The sequence below is a fragment of the Anolis sagrei genome, chromosome 5, assembly GCF_037176765.1.
Source record: "Anolis sagrei isolate rAnoSag1 chromosome 5, rAnoSag1.mat, whole genome shotgun sequence".
Classification (NCBI taxonomy): Eukaryota; Metazoa; Chordata; class Lepidosauria; order Squamata; family Dactyloidae; genus Anolis; species Anolis sagrei.
The window spans coordinates 100,183,523-100,203,628 of NC_090025.1; the positions used below are offsets into that span (position 1 = coordinate 100,183,523).

General features: G+C 39.8%; 1 protein-coding gene across 1 annotated transcript; it reads left to right on the forward strand.

Moving 5' to 3' along the window:
- Positions 1-284: 284 nt before the first annotated feature.
- On the forward strand, positions 285-19,579 carry LOC132775422 (uroplakin-3a). Its single transcript, XM_060776163.2, has 6 exons — positions 285-569; positions 5,472-5,627; positions 9,930-10,209; positions 15,679-15,761; positions 15,914-16,049; positions 19,297-19,579. Exons 1-6 carry the CDS (start codon positions 512-514, stop codon positions 19,391-19,393), a joined length of 810 nt encoding a protein of 269 aa, XP_060632146.2. The 5' UTR covers positions 285-511; the 3' UTR covers positions 19,394-19,579.
- Positions 19,580-20,106: the final 527 nt, after the last annotated feature.

Here is a 20,106-nt window from a genome sequence, read left to right on the forward strand (position 1 = left end):
GCAGACCTTGCAAATGCTGACATATTTTCAGAAAAATATCCGATTTTTATACCTATTTTATATACTTGGGGTCATGTTAAAAAAAAAACCACTGTGTGTTTGATTAGATTTCCTTTATAAATCCCACCCCCACCTCCAAGGAATTCACGGAGTTGTCATCCTTTCTGATTTATTATGCATGCTTTCATTCTTTAAAAACTTTAAATTGCCTTTCCCTATGGGAAAATCAACAGCCCTACATATGAGTAAATGCTTCTCAGTAGCCTTTGGGAGTATCTGCTTGGGTTGGGCAGGGACAGTGATTGCCTCCACTCAACAAATTAGATACAGATGATAAGGGAGAAGAAAGGTCCTGTGCAAGGAGATTTGAAAAGGGAGTAGAATAGCAGTAGTTAAGGGAATGGAGCAAATACTGTATTAGCTAGGAATAGGTGGAAATAAAAGGTGATAGCTGCAAACCTAGCATGTTGGACTTTATGAGAGCTTCAGGAGGGGCTTCCCATTTTGCCTGATGATGGAAGGTCCTTGGATTGTGCTAAGTTTTTGCTGTTTCTACCAGCTATGTGTGGGTAAGCTGGTTTTGTTTGTCATTTCTTACTACCACTTACACTACACAATTGTTTTAACAGTCTTCTGAAAAGAACAGTCTTGAAAGCTGTTCACAAATGGCATATCTTTGGTGCATAATTTCACAAATGGCATATCTTTGGTGCATAATTTCACAAATGGCATATCTTTGGTGCATAATTTCACAAATGGCATATCTTTGGTGCAAAGCTAAATGTATATGTTTTAAAACTTTAACGCAATATAGTTTCACTAGCTGTCCCCTGCCAAGCATTGCTGTGGCCCAGTTTGGGAATCTGGAAAATGAAGTAATTAGAAAGTATTGGTTTCTAATATATGTAATTTCTTTATGCTTTAGGGTAAACAGTATTTCTTGCTGTTTCTTTGTCAGTGTTGATGTGGAGATTGTCTGGTTTGCCTACTCTGGAACATGCAACATGTAATTGTCCTTCTTTAGGGTCCCTTTCTAATCTAGGATACTATATCTATGTGTGTGAATCATATCTATCTATCTATCTATCCATCTATCTATATCTATGGCTGGATGGCTCTTTGTCAGGAAGGCTTTGATTACGTTTCCTTGTCCCAGTGAAGGGAGTTGGACTGGATGGCCTTAAGTATTTTCTGTTGGTCATGGGGCTTCTGTGTGGGAAGTTTGCCCCAATTCCGCCGTTGGTGGGATTCAGAATGCTCATTGATTGTAGTTGAACTATAAATCCAAGGAACTACAACTCCAAAATGTCAAGGTCTATTTTTCCCCAAACTCCATCTGTGTTCATATTTGGACATATGGAGTATTCGTGCCAAGTTTGGCCCAGACCCATCATTGTTTGAGTCCCCAGTGCTCCTTAGAGGTAGGTGAATTACAACTCCCAAACTCAAGGTCAATGCCCATCAATGCCCATGTTGGTCATGGGAATCCTGTGTGCCACGTTTGGTTCAATTCCATCATTGGTCGAGTTCAGAATGCTCTTTGATTGTAGGTGAAGTATAAATCCCAGCAACTACAACTCCCAAATGACAAAATCAATTTTTGAGTGATGGTCACTCCTTGGGTTAGTAGGCTTCTTGTGGCCAAAATTGGCGGCAATTTGTCCAGTGGTTTTTGAGTTATGTTAATTCCACAAACGAACACGACATTTTAATTTATATAGATATAAATATGCCACAGAACTAACGAGTACATTCTTTCCACCTCCTGTAGCAATATTCACTATATGTTACAAGAACATAGACTTGGGGTGCATCTACAATGAATAATTAACAGTTTGACACCTCTGCTATATCTCAATGCTATGAAATTCTGGGAGTTTGGTGAGGTTCCAGCATTCTTTGACAGAGAAAACTAAAGACCTTGTAAAACTACAACTCTCATGATTCCATCGCACTGAGCCATAACAATGAAAGTGGTTTTGTTGCATTAATTCTATAATGCGATTGCACTCTAGGTTGGTGTTAACCTTAATATTTCATTGTATAGCTGGGTGTCTAGCATTTCATTCATATCTGGTTGCTTTGTGGATTTTTTTTTCATTGCTTTTAATGTATTTCATTCAAGAGAATATACTTCTCCAATTCTATGATTCTACTTCAATAATTGTATTTGCACATTTTCCTATTGAGAAAATGTTCTGATTACCAAACTGTCTTATACACAGGCATTGGAAAAATCAATATGGATGTGGCCGCTCTAATTATATTGTAATAAATATTAACATAGGGAGCAATTAATAATGAGAAATGGCCTACAGCACCAGGGACTAATTGGCTGTCTCCCATTGAAGGACTAACCATAACTAACCCTGCTTAGCATCCAAGATCAAACAGGGCTATTCAATTATGGAGTCTCTAACTACAGAATTTGGCTCAGATAAGGCCACCAGGCTGTTATTGAAACAGAAACAGATTTTATTTATTTATTTTGTTTATTTATTTTCCGTATTTGTAACCCACCCTTCTCACCCCCGAGGGGGACTCAGGGCAGCTTCAGAGCAAGCACCATTTGGTGCTGTCATAATTATGAACATTCAACAATACCATTAAAAGCATTAAAAATAATTAAAACAGTTAAACAAAATGTACATAAATTTTGGGTTTGGGTCGCCTAAGATACCTCATTATGCATGCAAGTATTCCAAAATCCTTTTTTTAAAAAAAATCAAAATACAGATACTCAACCCTTTTGGATAAGGGATAATCGATAGTGCTCAGTAGCATAGACGACTAAGGAATGGATATAGTTCAGGAGGAGAGTTGTTTTTTGTGTATGTCCAATACAGAAGAGGAAGGAGAATTGAAAATTGGATTGTTTCATTTGTCTAAAGAAGTATAATAGGATTTTTTGTTATTAATATTAATTAATTAATGTGATTTAATGTTTCAAATGGATGTAATTATTGGATTTTATTATGTACTAGCTGTCCCATGCCACGCGTTGCTGTGGCCTAACCTAGTGATCTGGAAAATAAAGTAATGAGAAAGTGTTGGTTTCTAATATATGTAATGTCTTGATGCTTGTGGGTAAACAGTCAGTGTTGATGTGGAGAGTGTCTGGTTTGTCCACCCTGGAACATGCAACATATCATTGTCCTTCTTTAAGGGTCCCTTTCAAATATATAATACTATCTCTCTCTGTGTGTGAATCATATCTATCTGTCTATATCTATGGCTGGGTGGCTCTTTGTCAGGAGGACTTTGATTATGTTTTCTTGCCCTGATGAAGGGAGTTGGATAAGTATTTTCTGTTGGTCATGGGGCTTCTGTGTGGGAAGTTTGCCCTGATTCTGTCGTTTGTGGGGTTCAGAATGCACTTTGATCGTAGGTGAACTGTGAATCCCAGTGACTACAACTCCCAAATGTCAAGGTCTATTTCCCCCAAATGCCATCTGTATTCATATTTGGGAGTATTGAGTGCTTGTGCCAAGTTTGGTCCAGATCCATCATTGTTTGAGTCCATAGTGCTCTCTGGATGTAGGTGAACTACAACTCTCAAACTCAAGGTCCATGCCCACCAAACACTTCCAGTATTTTCTGTTGGTCATGGGAGTTCTGTGTGTCACCTTTGGTTCAATTCCATCATTGGTGGAGTTCAGAATGCTCTTTGATTATAGGTGAACTATAAATCCCAGCAACTACAACTCCCAAATGACAAAATCATAATTTTTTGAGTGATGGTCACTCCTTGTGTTGTGAGACGTTTTGTTGCCAAATTTGGTGTGATTTCGTTCATTGGTTCTTTTGTTTTTAAGGTACTCATTATGCACAGAGCATTTATATATATATAGATTTTATTATGTGTACATTGGAGGCATCGAATTGTTGCAGTAGCAGAGCTTCCCCAAATTCCGGGAAAGATGCCTTTGTGTAAATCCGTTGTCCATGTGGCTCACACAAATGAGGGTTGGCCCAATTCAGGGTCTGGTAATCCCTTGCCCAGCCAGTTCTATTGATCCTAGAGATGCTGGTTGTTGATTCCGTTGTTGGAAGTGATGACCCAGAGGAGAGAAGAGGAAATCTGGATCATGGTGTGTTGGTGAAAGACTACCAAGGTGGCTTCATACTCCAAAGAGTTCTTTGTATAAAATTATAAAACACAAAAATATTAAACACACACATAAGGGTCCTGGTATCTGTGATCAGCGGATACTGGGGGCAGCAATTGCCTGTGACTTCGGGGTTTGGAGTTGACCCAGAGGTTGGGGATGCATGCAAGAGGCTTGTTTAGGTAGGAAGCCTCAGCCAGGGATGATGGGGTCAGGATGCCCTAGTTCAGAGATGATGAGGTCTGTAAAGGCAGAAGCCAGCCATGGTGGCGAAGAGAAAGGAAAAAGCATGTGAAGAAGGAAACAGAGAGGAAAGCATAGGTTAAAATGATGCTTTCTATTGGGGGATAGTTTCACAATTTGAGGGAGAAAAGGATTGCAAAACAATGTATCCCCTGGAGCTGACTCTGCTACAGGTCTTTTCCCAGTCTTCTGTCAGTTCATAATTTTCCACAGGAAGGGGGATCATGGCTTGACATCAGTTGTCTCCGTAAATTATGAGTATGCCTTCATGTCACTTAGCTGGATGAGTCTCTATTGTTTGATGGTTGTAAAATTATGAGCAAATTACAGTAATATATACTTATATATACTCACTCTCTCTCTCTCTCTCTCTATATATATATATACATATATATATATATGAACCGGCTAGGACACTAAGATCATCTGGGGAGGCCCTGCTCTCTGTCCCGCCTGCATCACAGGCACGCTTGGCGGGGACGAGAGACAGGGCCTTCTCAGTGGTGGCCCCTCGGCTGTGGAACGCCCTGCCTGCAGATATCAGATTGGCCCCCTCCCTGCTGGCGTTTCAGAGGAAAGTGAAGACCTGGCTGTTCGAACAAGCATTTGATTAAACAGTGTAATTGAACATAGGAATACGGAATAATGGATGATGAGACTGGATTCTGATTTTACTGTTGAGGCGCTAATGATTGTTATACGGATGTTTAATGATTTATATTACAATTGTTTTTAATTGCCCTATACTTCTCTCGTGATGTTTTGTATCTATGTTGTTCACTGCTTTGAGTCGCCTGAGGGCTGAGAAAAGCGGTATATAAATAAATAAATAAATAAATAAATAATATGGTGATATATACTATATATATGGTGATATATACTTATACACACACACACACATATATATGGTGATATATACTTAGATTGTTTTTACAAAACGAATAGCTTTTAAATTGTTATATATTAATACTTATGGTATTTTAAATTGTACTAAATCATAATCATTTTTATTATTGTTTACCATTTATTGCTTATATTTATGTATTATTGCTTGTTGCAAGCTGCCCTGAGTCCCTAAATAAAGATGATGGTGATTGATCTCTGCTTTTTCTCCAGTAGCCCAAACTTACAGACCAAAAATTGCAAACCCAAAATTTGCCACAAACAACCCCACCCTGACAACAATTGCTTTAGAGAAACCTTTCTGTGTTTTTGATGACTTGATGTCCAAAGGAGCATCGTATGAAATCTACCTCTATGTGACAGTTGACTCTGGTGAGTAGCTGCTCTTCCCATTACTTAATATATCTTTCTTCACTATGTAATGATCCATATGGTATATAGCCATATATTTCTGAGATGTGTAAGTTGATGACACAAACATGCTTTTCCAAGCTCTCCTTGAATTGAGTCCTAAGAACGTGCTACATTTGCTTATTTAAGATTCAGTCTGGCAGATAGGGCATGTTTACACATTTTATTTCAGAAAGTGGGCATTTCGTATCAATGTCACAGGAAGAGTTGTCAACAGTGTCCCCAAATTACAACCAAATGCCATACAATTTTTTTTCTTAACTGACAAATCCATTGCACTTACGTGGGTTTCATTTTTGTAAAGCTGACAGTTTCTCAAAAACAACCTTCTACCTCCATGTATTGTCGAAGGCTTTCATGGCTGGAATCACTAGGTTCTTGTAGGTTTTTTCGGGCTATAGGGCCATGTTCTAGAGGCATTTCTCCTGACGTTTCTCCTGCATCTATGGCAAGCATCCTCAGAGGTAGTGAGGTCTGTTGGAAAAAGGGTTTATATATCTGTGGAATGACTGGGGTGGGGCAAAGAGCTCGCTGCTGAAGCTATGTGTGAATGTTTCAGCTGACCACCTTCATTAGCATTTGAAGGCCTGGCTGAGCCTGGGAAAATGTTCTGTTGAGAGGTGTTAAGATGTGCCTGGTTGTTTCCTCTCTGCTGTTTTGCTGTAGTAATTTTAGAGTTTTTTAATACTGGTAGCTTGTTCATTTTCATGGTCTCCTCCTTTCTGTTGAAATTGTCCACATGCTTGTGGATTTCAATGGCTTCTCTGTGTAGTCTGACATGGTGGTTGTTGGAGTGGTCCAGCATTTCTGTGTTCTCAAATAATATGCTGTGTCCAGGCTGGTTCATCAGGTGCTCTGCTATGGCTGACTTCTCTGGTTGAAGTAGTCTGCAGTGCCTTTCATGTTCCTTGATTCGTGTTTGGGCAATGCTGCGTTTGGTGGTCCCTATGTAGACTTGTCCACAGCTGCATGGTATACGGTAGACTCCTGCAGAGGTGAGAGGATCCCTCTTGTCCTTTGCTGAACGTAGCATTTGTTGGATTTTCTTGGTGGGTTTGTAGATTGTTTGTATGTTGTGTTTCCTCATCAGCTTCCCTATGCGGTCAGTGGTTCCCTTGATGTATGGCAGGAACACTTTTCCTCTGGGTGGATCTTCATCTTTACTCTCGTGGCTTGTTCTTGGTCTTGCAGCTCTTCTGATGTCTGAGGTGGAGGATCCATTGGCCTGGAGAGCCCAGTTGAGGTGGTTCAGTTCATCTTGGAGGAGGTGGGGTTCGCAGATTCTTTTTGCACGGTCTACCTCGTGTAAACGTGCTAGATTTGGAGTATTGTGGAATACCTGCAATTCCTCATAAATACTTTTGTGAAATGTGTTGCTTAATACCCTGCAGTGTAAAAGATTTCTCAAAGAAGTCAGAACCCCTCTCCCAGAGTAATTGTCATCCAGATGATTTTTTAAAAAAGATACACTGACTACTTTGAGATATTGCTGGTAAACAGGCTTGTGGTCATGATGATTATCTCTTGTTTCCACCCACTGCCAGTTCCATTTTTGTCCTGCTATGATGTGTGGAAGCATTAGTCATTTGAATGATAAACACCCATGCTCTTCCTCATAGCAGCCAGGAAACTAGGTTTAGAAAGCGATGGTCCACATTCACACAAGGCTTCCAAATATAGGATAGAAGGAGAGCTATTAAAGACACTATGAGCTCTTTTTTATTAGTCTCAAGAAGCATGAGGTGTTAGTGATACATTTTGGGTTTTGATGGTTCTTGTTGCTTCCACACGTACTTTTTCCAGAAGGTGCACTGTTTGTGCAAATTTTGTGTCTTCCCTGCCTCCTTCAGTGTAGAGAAAGAAAGCTTCAGATGTGCTGTTGATCAGCTAGGTAGCTCTGAAAAAATCATTGTAAGTACGATTGAGTTGATTGAGTGATTGAATCATATAGATAAAGAAGCTAATTGAAATAGATAGCAATTGAGTTATAGATAGCAATTGAGTTATAGATACCAATTGAGATATAGAAACTTTATTGAATATTATTGAGCAGTACTTCATCTCCAAAGCTAACCTTGAGCTATAGATAGGGAAAAACCTGTTTTTCCAACCATAGCAGCTCAGGGTTAGGGTGAAAGGATCCCAGGATATTTTCTACCTTTTGGGGGAAGAGTAACCTCAGTAACTGAAGAAAAAAGAAAGAAAGATCATCTCTATGGTTTCACCAATTGACTGTTTTGTTTGTAACTTTGACAAGCTGTGCCAAGTCTGCAAGGACTTTGGAAATAAATATTTTGTTGATTTTCATACCTTGACTGGCATCAGTTGCTAAAAGTATTGAGTTATTGTTTTAAAGAAAGATCCCCAGACAAAGAGAGAAGCACATCATAGTTTTATTTTTATAGGATCTGGGTGTGACATCACAGGCATGACTTTTTAGATCATAACCTTTTGGAAGAATGTTTCCATAACCTTCCATAACCTTCTCATCCTACAGGGGACTCAGGGCAGATTACAATGTACATATACATGGCAAACATTCAATGCCATAGACACACAACATATATAGACAGACACTCAGAGGCTATTTAACTTTCCAGCTTCTGGCCACCAGGGGAGCTGTCACTTCACTATCCATTTGTGACACTGATGAAGTACTTTCCTCATTCTTTGCATACTTCCTGGAGATTTTTATGGCCCCGTAAATCTGTTAAATTAGCCTCCCCACATAAGTGGCACCTAAATTTCAACTGTCTTTCGGGTTGCAAAGGTCGACAACAAGCTACACAATTTTGGTTGGGAGCTCACTCCGACCCAGGCTGGCTTCGAACTGCATCTACACTGTAGATTTAATAAAGGAGGATGAAGCTGGCGAGGGAAGGAGAAAAAGGAAGGAAAGAAAAGGAGGAAGGGAAGAGAGGGAAGGGAAATTTATTTATTTATTTACAGCATTTATATTCCGCCCTTCTCACCCCGCAGGGGACTCACGGTGGATTACAGTGTACACATATATGGCAAACATTCAATGCCAATTTTGACATACAACGTATACAGACATACACAGAGGCTATTTAACTTTTCTGGCCGCCAGGGGAGCTGTCGTTTTCATCGTCCATCTGCGACACTGATGAAGTACTTCCGCATTCCCCGCATGCTTTTGCTGGAGTCTTTTTTATGGCCTAATAAATTAGTTAATTTAGCCTCCCCACACTTTAAAGTGGTACCCAATTTTCCTACTTGACAGATGCAACTGTCTTTCGGGTTGCAAAGGTTGACAACAGGCTACACAATTGGTTGGAAACCCACTCCAACCCGGGCTGGCTTCGAACTCACAACCTTTTGGTCAGAGTGATCTTAATGCAGCTGACTCCCAGCCAGCTGGGCAACAGTGTTAGCCATGTTTAAATATTTGAAAAGCTGTCAGTAGAGAGCAGGCTTATTTTCTGCTGCCCTGGAGACTAGGCCTCAATAGAGCCATGGGTTCAAATAACAGAAAAGGAGATTCCCTCTGAACATTAGAAGAAATTCCTGACCGTAATAACTGTTTAGCAGTGCAACTCTCTGCCTTGGAGTGTAGTGGCAGGCGGCTCCTTATTTGAAGGCTTTAAAACAAAAGCTGGATGGTCATCTGTCAGGAGTACTTTGTTTGTGCTTTTCCTGCATGGCAGGGAGTTGGACCATACCATGGTCTCTCTATTTCAATCCTATGATTCTATGATTTTTCCCTTATGACGCATAATCTGCCTCAGAAAGAAACAACTGATTCATTTCCCACTGAAACAAGCCCTTTTTCTAGATGACAAAAGTGGATTAAGGAAATTGGAGCACTCAACTAGTTCCATAAAACAGGAATGCTTTGTGCCCAGCCGGTGTAACTAAAAAGTGGGGTCTCAGAAGCACAATCTGTGGTTTTACTTTGCCCTGAACCGAAAAATGGTTTCAGGGTAGCTGGTACATACTACAAAACTTTTATGAGGGCGGAAGGAGAGAGAGATTTTCGGTCCTCTTCTCTCCAAAAGCATTTCTCCTTGACGGTCTCACAATACACCAACTCTCTCTCTCTCTCTGTGACTCCAGGAACACCACCACCACCCCGGTGTACCTGGATCATCTGTTCTGGTTGCACCATTAGTAACCCAGGGATCACCCAAACAATGCAATGGGTGTGTGGCTCTCTACAAACTTGGTAAACACTCCTTGTCTAGCAATTTCATACTGGCTCAAGCTGTACACTCATATGAACATGTTATGTTTCTGTTGCAGCAAGACCTTCAAGACTTTATATAACAGACAATAGTAGTAAAGCTCTTAATGCTACTTTCCAAGAAACCAATGGAGGACAAAATGGGTCTTACAAAGCTATTGCAATTAGTGTTCCAAACTGTGCATCTCTTCCCATATTATCCGATGCTACGGATGCAAGCAAGGTGCCTGCTGTCCTAGCCCAGTACTTGATCAGAGTTGGAGATGATACATATTGCCTGTATGACCCAAATCGCCTAGAAGCTTGCAATCCTCCTCTTTCTGAAGACACAGCCTACAGGTTTGAAATTCTTTGAACACCTTTCACGATAGTATTTCAAATGCAGCTATACATGTGTACAAACTCATATATGCATATGTAAAAGACAGGGCATCCTCCAATGTAGTAGTGACATGAGAATAAAGTTGTTTAAAATTAGATCTATGTCGAAGGTTATTATCCATAGGTTAGTAATGTCAGTGGAATCTTGTTGGTGGTGGTGCAAGATGTTAAATTCATATTTTGATAAGTAAAGAAGGGCCACAGACTTGTATTTCCAGAAGCATGATAAAATATGTTTACTTTATTTTCCAAGGCAATTAAGAGGATTTTTTTTTACAGTTACCTTATGTCCGTGACTTTGTAAATCTATATTTTGTTGAGATTTAGTATCATTTGGTGTAAAAGAAAATGAACAAATTACTCTATCTACCTATCTATCTATATCTATATAAATAAGTGCTCTGTGCATAATGAGTATCTAAAAAACAAAAGAATCAATGAACAAAATCCCACCAAATTTGGCAACAAAATGTCTCACAACACAAGGAGTGACCATCACTCAAAAAATTATGATTTTGTCATTTGGGAGTTGTAGCTGCTGGGATTTATATTTCACCTACAATCAAAGAGCATTCTGAACTCCATCAACGATGGAATTGAACCAAACTTGGCACACAGAACTCACATGACCAACAGAAAACACTAGAAGGGTTTGGTGGGCATTGACCTTGAGTTTGGGAGTTGTAGTTCACCTACATCCTGAGAGCACTGTGGACTCGAACAATGATGGATCTGGACCAAACTTGGCACAAGTACTCAATACGCCCAAATATGAACACAGATGGAGTTTGAGGGAAATCGACCTTGACAATTGGTAGTTGTAGCCACTGGGATTCACAGTTCACCTACAATCAAAGAGTGTTCCGAACCCCACGAACGACAGAATTGGGGCAAACTTCCCACACAGAACCCCCATGACCAACAGAAAATACTTAAGGCCATTGAGTCCAACTCCCATCACAAGGGCAAGAAAATGTAGTCATAGCCCTCCTGACAAAGAGCCATACATCCATAGATATAGATAGATAGATAGATAGATAGATAGATAGATAGATAGATATGATTCACACACAGAGATATAGTATCATATATTTGAAAGGGACCCTTAAGGAAGGACAATGATATCTTGCATGTTCCAGGGTGGGCAAACCAGACACTCTCCACATCAACACTTACAAAGAAACAGCAAGAAATACTGTTTACCCACAAGCATAAAGAAATTACATATATTAGAAACCAACACTTCCTCGTCACTTTATTTTCCAGATCACCAGAATGGGCCACAGCAGTAGTAGTTACTGCAAAGTAACTTCCTTAACTGAGAATTCAAGGCACTAGCTTGCCTTTTTCTCCCTTCAGCTATCCCCACTTAAGTTATGGATTACTACTGGGGTTTCTTTTTCCCTTAGCTCACGAGCTAATTGCTAATTTAAACAGGTCCAATTTACTCTCTAAACACACAGGCTGAAAACTTAAATCCCTTGGTTTGGTTTTTCAACACATCAGAACCACCTTTCCTCTTTGGTTTTCTGACCCAAGACTGACTCTCTCACCCTCAGTGACAGTTAACTCCGCTCCTTTTGCTTCTGCCTGGAGGCCTACGTCACTATGGCAACCACAGCAAATGTTGGCCTGCGCCTATCATATCACAACATCAATAAACACATTTACAATATATAGTATAATTAGCTATTTTGTTACATTTGGCTTTCCAAACATTGTTGAAGTACAGCTCTAACAATTTCTCAACATTTAGAGCTTCTTGGAATTTCCATGCCAAAAATTAAGATCTAAAGGCTGCCTCATTCTTTTCCCCTGCAACCTATTGACTACTTCTTCTGTCCAAAGAAGTCTAGAATCCTTACTGGATAAGCATGGTTGCAGGGAAGAAGAGTTGATTTGAGATATTGCTTAAGCATTCTCCTTCTTTTCTTCTGCTTGATCTCCTTCCATGTCTATTTTTTTTAATTATCTTTATTGCAAAATTTTCCAGATACATACATTAAAACAGCAATCGGTGAGGTGGGGGAGGGTAGTGATGAGGTGGGATTGGTAACTGGGTATGGGTTGGGGGTCGGGAAACTGGGTATGGTGCACAATTGGGGTAAAGTGGGGATGGATATGGGAGAAGGGAAGGAAGGATACATGTAGGGAAGGGAGTAAAAACATCGTGACTTCCAGGTTGAATAGACAGAAAATTGTTTCTTTTATACAGTACTACTGACTAGTAATACAACAGCCTTCTTACTCTATTGGTCTCGGTCTCACTACATCTTCATGGATTTTTATTTCCTCTTTTCAAGATATTCCAGAAAGTCGCTCCAATCTGTATTCTTCTTTTTATCACTGTTGATTCTTAGTCTTTGAGTAAGGAGGTCCATATTCATCACATCGTAAACTTTTAAGGTCCATTGTTCTGTTGTTGGGACCTCTCCGGATTTCCAGAGTCGTGCCAATTGGATTCTGGCCGCTGTCGAGAAGTGGAAAAACGTCTTACTTTCGTTACTATTTATGTCAAACTCACAGTCCGTTATGCCCAAAAGATAGTATTTGGGCTTTAGGGGGAATTTCTTTTTCAGAATTTTCTCTATCTCTCTATGTATTGTTCTCCAGTATGCTCTCACCTTTTTACACCCCCACCACATGTGTATGAAGGATCCAGTATTTTTTTTACATTTCCAACATTTTTGTTCCAGTTTCCCTTTACTGAATCTGGCCAGTTGTTTTGGGGTCAGGTACCATCTAAAAAATAATTTGTACCAGTTCTCCCTGTAGTCGTTGGAATATGTATACTTCAATTTTTTTTCCAGATCCCCTCCCATTCCTTGAAGCTGATAGGGCGGCCGATATCTTTTGCCCATTTTACCATGTCTATTTTATCTGCATTTGTAAAGGAGCCGTCCTGACTCTTCACAAAAAATAATACAAAGCAAAACACTAAAATAGAGTTTCTCTACTCTATGTAGCAAGAAACATTCTTAGCCACGTCATTTTGGAGTTACTGTTCAAATATAAAGTTTGCTACTCTACAAGAAAATTTCAAAATAAATTGATTGGATTGCTAAGAGACCATTTTCAGGTTTCAGAACAGGCAGGAAAAACTCTTGAACTGGAGTAGAAGTAGCATAAGGGGCTAGGCATCCATGCCTAGAGCTAGTTAGATTTTCTTTGAACCTGCTACAGCCACATCTAGACAGCACTGCAGTTAAAATCTTAATAAAACTATATGTTGTTGTTCATTCGTTCAGTTGTCTCCGACTCTTCATGACCTCATGGACCAGCCCACGCCAGAGCTCCCTGTCAGATGTCACCCCCCCCCCCCCCCGCTCCTTCAAGGTCAGTCCAGTCACTTCAAGGATGCCATCCATCCATCTTGCCCTTGGTCGGCCCCTCTTCCTTTTACCTTCCACTTTCCCCAGCATAATTGTCTCCTCTAGGCTTTGCTGTGCATAAAACTATATGCACAGTGCTTTTAACTTATATTCAAAGTATGGCACAAAAGCAAAATAATAACAGGAGCAATAGTTAAGATTTAAACAGAATATCATAGCATAGGGACAAGAATCGAGTCTTCCTCCACATGTTGTGGAACTGCAACTTCAAGCAGCTTGAGCTAGCATAGTCGATGTTAGCAGAGTTATCAGCCCAAGGCCTAGGTGTGGGTCTCACATTTTGTATTTTCTCCTATAAGCAGGAGGATGAAGGGCGGAATCTTATGGAGAGAGCACTGTCTTGAAAATATAAATAAACTATATGCTGCTGACCCTTCTCACCACTCACGACTTGTGCTCATATTCTTCCTTCCCTGGTCCCTTTACTCTCATTCATGTTCTCCTAGTTATATCTCTCCTATTTTTCTTTCTTGCTTTCCTGATTTTTCTACATTGATTCCTAGCTACAGCTACCATCTTCTAGTCCTTCTACTCCACTTCTTTCTCTCTGATTTTTTTCTCCTTTCCAAAGAATCCTGATGATGGCTGGGATTTGTTAGCCTTTTAAAATTGTATGTGTCATTATACTCAGTAAGGCTTGCTTCTGCATCAACATTCACAGATAGAATTGTTTCGTTAGTCTCCTTTGCCTTGATGGTCCATTATCATCAATGTAATTATTACTGGTAGTATTGTTGTTTATATTAGTCATTTTAGTAGTGAGGGAAAATAATAATAATAATAATAATAATAACAACAACAACAACAACAATTATAATAATCTTTATTTATACCCCATCACCATCTCCCCAAAGGGGCTCGGGGTGGCTAACATGAGGCCAAGCCCAAAAAACAATACAGCAAATAAAATACAAAGCAACAAAATTTACATCAAAATAAAATGCATGAAATAACAAAATAAAATAAACAGTTTCAAAGTAACATAATGAAAAGATTAAATGCAATAGGCAGACCAAATACAATACATGATAAAAATGATAAAACCCTAGATGAGATAATAGAGAAAAAGTGTACTTTTTGAGGGAGGAGCTCATAAGGGATGGACAGTGGGGTTAGGCCTTCAATTAAGGATGGGGGGAAAGTGCATCATGAGGACAATACTATAGATCCAACAGACAGAAATGGAATATATGATCAGTCTCCAAAGGCACGTTGGAAGAACCAAGTCTTTAGATCTTTCTTAAAAGCTGCCAGGGTGAGGGCTTGCCTAACCTCACCAGGTGGTGAGTTCCAAAGCTGAGGGGCCACAGCGGAGAAGGCTCTCTCCCTCGTTCCCATAAGTTGTACCTGTGATAGAGGAAGAGGCAAAAGAGGGCTTCCCCAGAAGATTGAAGAGACCATGCAGGAGATATGGTCACGGGGTAGGTGGATCCCAAACCGTTCAGGGCTTTATAGGTGATAACCTGCACCTTGAATTGGGACCAGAAAATGAATGGCAGCCAATGGAGAAAGTGTTCAGTCTTGGCAGCTCCTCATTAACGGCAATGAAAAAAAATTGTAAATTTTTTCAAAGGCTTTTACAACCAGAATCAATGGAGAGTTGTGTGGTTTCTGGGCTGTATGGCCGTGTTCTAGCAACCATAGATGCAGGTGAAACATCAAGAGAAAATACTGCTAGAACACGGCCATATAGCCTGGAAACCACATAAGAACTCAATTGAATTTTTTCTTTGTTTAGATCCCATTTCTCATGTGTTGCTGAAAGCAATATTTGCAAGTGTATTAAACAGACCTGGAAAATGCAGTGCAGAACTTGGAAAAATGAGAACTATTTTCTCATTTGTGAAACTTGGTTTTTGATTGACACTCTTTGAGTAATTGTGATTGATGTTTGACCTATCATGTTTAATGACATGACAGGATCTGCCGCCGTATCATCACCCAGACTTTCCTTAAGTGCCTTTCCTTAAGTTTAGGCGTGGAAATCTTAATCCTGGCATACTCTTGACATGTTAACTCTACCTTTTTCTTCCAGATTTAAATACGTCCTTGTTGACCAAGCAACAGGTGTTGTAAAAGATCAAACTCTTTGGTCTCACCCAATCAAAACCAGGAAATGTAAGTACCTAAGAGTAGCTTTTGTAGCTTTTTGCCAGTCCATTTGTAGCTCCACTTCAGAAAGGAATCCACTTGCAGTTCTATGATACTTCATTGTGCCATTGAAATAACTGGAATGCACATAAAACCCAATTTCCTTTCCTTTTCCCTAGTGATGCATCCCTCTACCATTGATACCTGGCCAGGTCGGAGGAGTGGTGGAATGATAGTTATCACCTCCATCCTGAGTGTCCTAATGTTTATTGTAGTGGCTGGATTTCTTGTTGCTGTGATTCTGGCTGCTGTCATGTGAGTTGTTTCTGTCATCGTTGTCTCTTCGGTATTAAGTATCAATAAACACTTTGCAATAATAATAATAATAATAATAATAATACTCTATATTCTGCCCTTCTCCCTGAGGAGACTCAGAGTAGATTACAGCATATAAACAGACACAGGTAAATATGCAATAATAATAATAATAATAATAATAATAATAATAATAACTCTATTTTTATACCTCGCCAACCATCTCCTCAAAGGGACTCAGGGTGGCTTACACGGGACAAGCCCAAAATTACAAGTAAAACACAGCAGATTAAAAACATCAGATAAAATGAAAACACTCACAATTATAAACAACATCAAATCAATATGGCTGAGAAAAAAGAACATAGCTGGAATACAAACTCACTGAGTGCAATATATTCTGGCAATTCCTTGTTACAGTGACACAAATAACATAGGCAAAGGCCAGTGATTATGCCTTCTCTAGGTAGGAAAGTCATTTAGGTGTCACTCCCTCTGATGATCCCAGCTTTCCTTTCATTTCCAGCTCTGGAGATGGTACTCATCTCTGGCTCTAGAAGAGGTGTTCATTTCCATTTCCAAGCTGAGGAGACTGTTTGTCCATAGACACCTCCTGGTTGTGTGGCCAGCATAATGGTACGAAGCATCCTTTTGCCTTTTCCTGTCGAGGCGGTACCTATTAATCTACTCACATTTGCATGTTTTTGAACTGTTAGGTTGCCAGTAGCTAGGGCTAATAGTGGGAGCTCACCCCGTCCCACAGGATTAGAACTGCCAACCTTCAGGACAGCAGTTCAGCAGCACAAGGGTTCAACCCATTGCATCAATGTCCTAAACTCCAAAGCAGAGTTGTGAACTATGTAGCTGGTGGGACATGGCTGGCCCGTGGGGATCCCAGCTTTCCCTAAGCCTAATGTTTTGTTTTTGTTTTTTTGTTTTTGTTTTTTAAAAAAAGACAAAATGCAATCTTTTTTTGACTGAAAATAGTGTGTAGTAGCTCCTGGATGCCTGAGACATCCCTTCTGATTTCTACTGACTCTACCATTGAAATTGGTAAGCTTGGGGAAAGGAGAGGAATGCACGGAGTACCTCAGTATGCTTTAAGAACTTCTGATTTAGAGGAAGCAAATATTTTTTTAAATTGCCAAAGCTGCTGAGGAAGAATGAGCTGTTTGTTTTCTTTATCAAACTTTTAATTTGATAGTAACTATAAGGCTACAGTGGTGCAGCAGGTTAAATCGCTAAGCTGCAGAACTTGCTGATCAGAAGATTGGCGGTTCAAATCTGCGGGACAGGGTGAGCTCTCGTTGTTAGCTACAGCTTCTGCCAACCTAGCAGTTCAAAAATATGCAAAAGTGAGTAGATCAATAGGTACTGCTTTGATGGGAAGGTAATGGTGCTCCATGAAGTCATGCTATCCACACGTCCTAGGATACGTCTATGGACAACGCTGGTTCTTCAGCTTAGAAATGGAGAAGAGCACCACCACCCAGAGTTGGACTCAACTAGACTTAATGTCAAGGGGAAACTTTCACCTTTATGATGCAAACAGAGGCTTATCAGGTTCCCCTTCCCATGGAAAAGAGCCAATCTGCAACAATAATGTCTTACACAATTGATCCACTGTGCCATCGCGCCTGGGGGCTATAGCTCTTGGTGAAAGAGGTATTGACGTGACATCTTTCCCCAGGGGATTGCTTCTTGCACTCCTTTAGGAAACTGGAACTCTCAAAGACCCAAAACACTGTACATAAATCAAAATAAGTTTTATTGTTCACAAAGAGTTATCCCTTTAAGGCAATAAGGTGGAAGTTTCAAAGGGGTGAAGGAAAATGTACATTACAGTCTCTGGTTGTCTTGAGTCCAAGGAGTTTGCAGCTGAGAAAACTTTCCAAGTTTCCTCTTTCCTCAATGGCTGTGAATGCTGGAGCAATCCACAACCCCAGGCCAAATGGCCTATATCTGAACGGACAAGGCCTTCCTCTGGTGCCAAAGAAACTGGTTTGAAGGGGCCTGAGACTTCCCAACATCGTTCAGGTTGATCTGAACATGAAGCATAAGTCTCAGGGGTAAGAACCTCAGAATTGTGGTTGAGAGGTAATTTAATCAGGGGCTTTTAGAGCCAAGTCTCTTACTCACATCCATCTGATAGAAACTCTGATGGCAGAATGAAAAAGGGAAGCACTCCCTTCCTCCAGGAAGAGGTGGAGCCAAACAATTGAGCTCAAAAAGCAATTCAACTGGTGCAAACAACACTGATGGACAGCTATAAATAACCAATCAATCCAAATATACATAAGCAGGGTAAAAAGGCAGGATTAAGCATGATACAACAGTTTAAATCTTGCAGCTAACAGTTCTACACATAGGTGGCGCCACTCGCGCCGTCACATTCACTCTGAAATGTGAGGCTCTGGAACATGTATTTATTAGGGCTGGGCAACCACGGAAAAAATTGTTTCTAAACTCGATTCGTTTTTTGGGGTTTTTTGCGTTTCGATATTTAAAAGAATTCCAAATTTTTTCTTTAAAAAAGTTCGATATTTACGAAATTTCGTAAAATTACGAAACGAATACGAAACGAATACGAATCGATTCGTTAATGGCGGACGCGACCGCGCAATACACTAAAAAACCTCCATATGGGACAGGGGGAACTTCTGAAGCTTCCCTCTCCCTCTGTTGTTGACTGTTGGTGTGATATTTATATTTTTTTTTCACTGATTAAACAAACAACAGCTATAAAACTTGCCCCAGACATGCGGAAATAATAACGAAACGATTTCGAAACGAATACGAAACGAATACGAAGCAATTACGAAACGAATTGAAAAATTTGTTTCGTTTTTTAGATGCTCCTGAATGGTTCAATATCGCTTCGTTATCAAAAAAAAAATAATGAATTTTTAATGAATTACGAAATTACGAAATGAAACCGCCCAGCCCTAGTATTTATCTTTTTCTTCTAGTAGCCACATATTTATTCATTCTCTATGCCTCTTAAAGAAGGCATTATGTGTGACCTAAGACAATGGCATATTTGCCAATTGGGATACAAGATGGCTTTAGGAATATGTGCACTAGAGTTCTTGTTCAACATTGGGAAGAAGACTGCTTCAAATATTCTTCAAGCAGTGGTTTTCAGTGAAGCTGGTTGATTATTCCAGCTTTGAGCAAAATAATCAATGGTGTGCATGCATAACACATCCCTTAACCTTTCTTTCTGCTGCTTCTTCTCCATGCCCAGGATCTCAGACGAAACGGCCACTGAGACCAGATATGTGTCCCAAACAACTCATCAGTCTATCCCAAGACCACAAGAAACTATTGAGCCAGAAACCTAACTGCATCCTTTGCCAGTCCTCGTGTCTGAAAGATTACATTTTATTGCAGAATGCTGGCGTATGTGCATACTACCATGAAGTTGGTAGCTGAAGAGTGAACAAAACACATTATGAAGTACTTCCATTGCAACTTGCCTAGCTGTCTTTCACTGTCTTGTATCATATTTCGAATAATGGAACAAAACTATCTTCATTCAGTAGGTTCTTGTAGGTTTTTTCGGGCTATAGAGCCATGTTCTAGAACATGGCCCTATAGCCCGAAAAAACCTACAAGAACCTAGTGATTCCAGCCATGAAAGCCTTCGACAATACATTATCTTCATTCACTTCTGTTTATGGTCCATTTGAAATGCAACACAAAACCATGATCCCCACAATTTATTTTCCCAAAAGATTTCAAAGAAATAGTTGTGTTTAATGAGAAGGAGCCAGACTTTGGCTTTCTGAAGATGGTGCCAGAATAAGCTACTTAAACACGAAGTTAATGTGTTTAGTTGGTTAAAATGCTTCTAGGTTCTGTGGGGATATATTGTATTTTCAGGGTTTTTAAAAAAATATTTTATTAGGAAGATTAAAAAGCATAGCATCGAAAGTGGGAGAACATATTGAATTTGGATAGAAAAGGAGGAAAAATAATAGTAGTAAGAACCCAATATGGAGGGTGGGGGGATAGAGGGAAAAAATTAAAAAGAGAAAAAAAAGAGAAAAATAAA

What these genes read in the sequence shown, in the direction of transcription:
- LOC132775422 (XM_060776163.2), top strand. Translation starts at nt 512, where the DNA reads ATGATGGAAGGTCCTTGGATTGTGCTAAGTTTTTGCTGTTTCTACCAG. An exon ending in TCTGAAGACACAGCCTACAG is followed by an intron (nt 10,210 to 15,678) that starts GTTTGAAATTCT and finishes TTTTTCTTCCAG; the next exon opens with ATTTAAATACGTCCTTGTTG. An exon ending in GTGATTCTGGCTGCTGTCAT is followed by an intron (nt 16,050 to 19,296) that starts GTGAGTTGTTTC and finishes CTCCATGCCCAG; the next exon opens with GATCTCAGACGAAACGGCCA.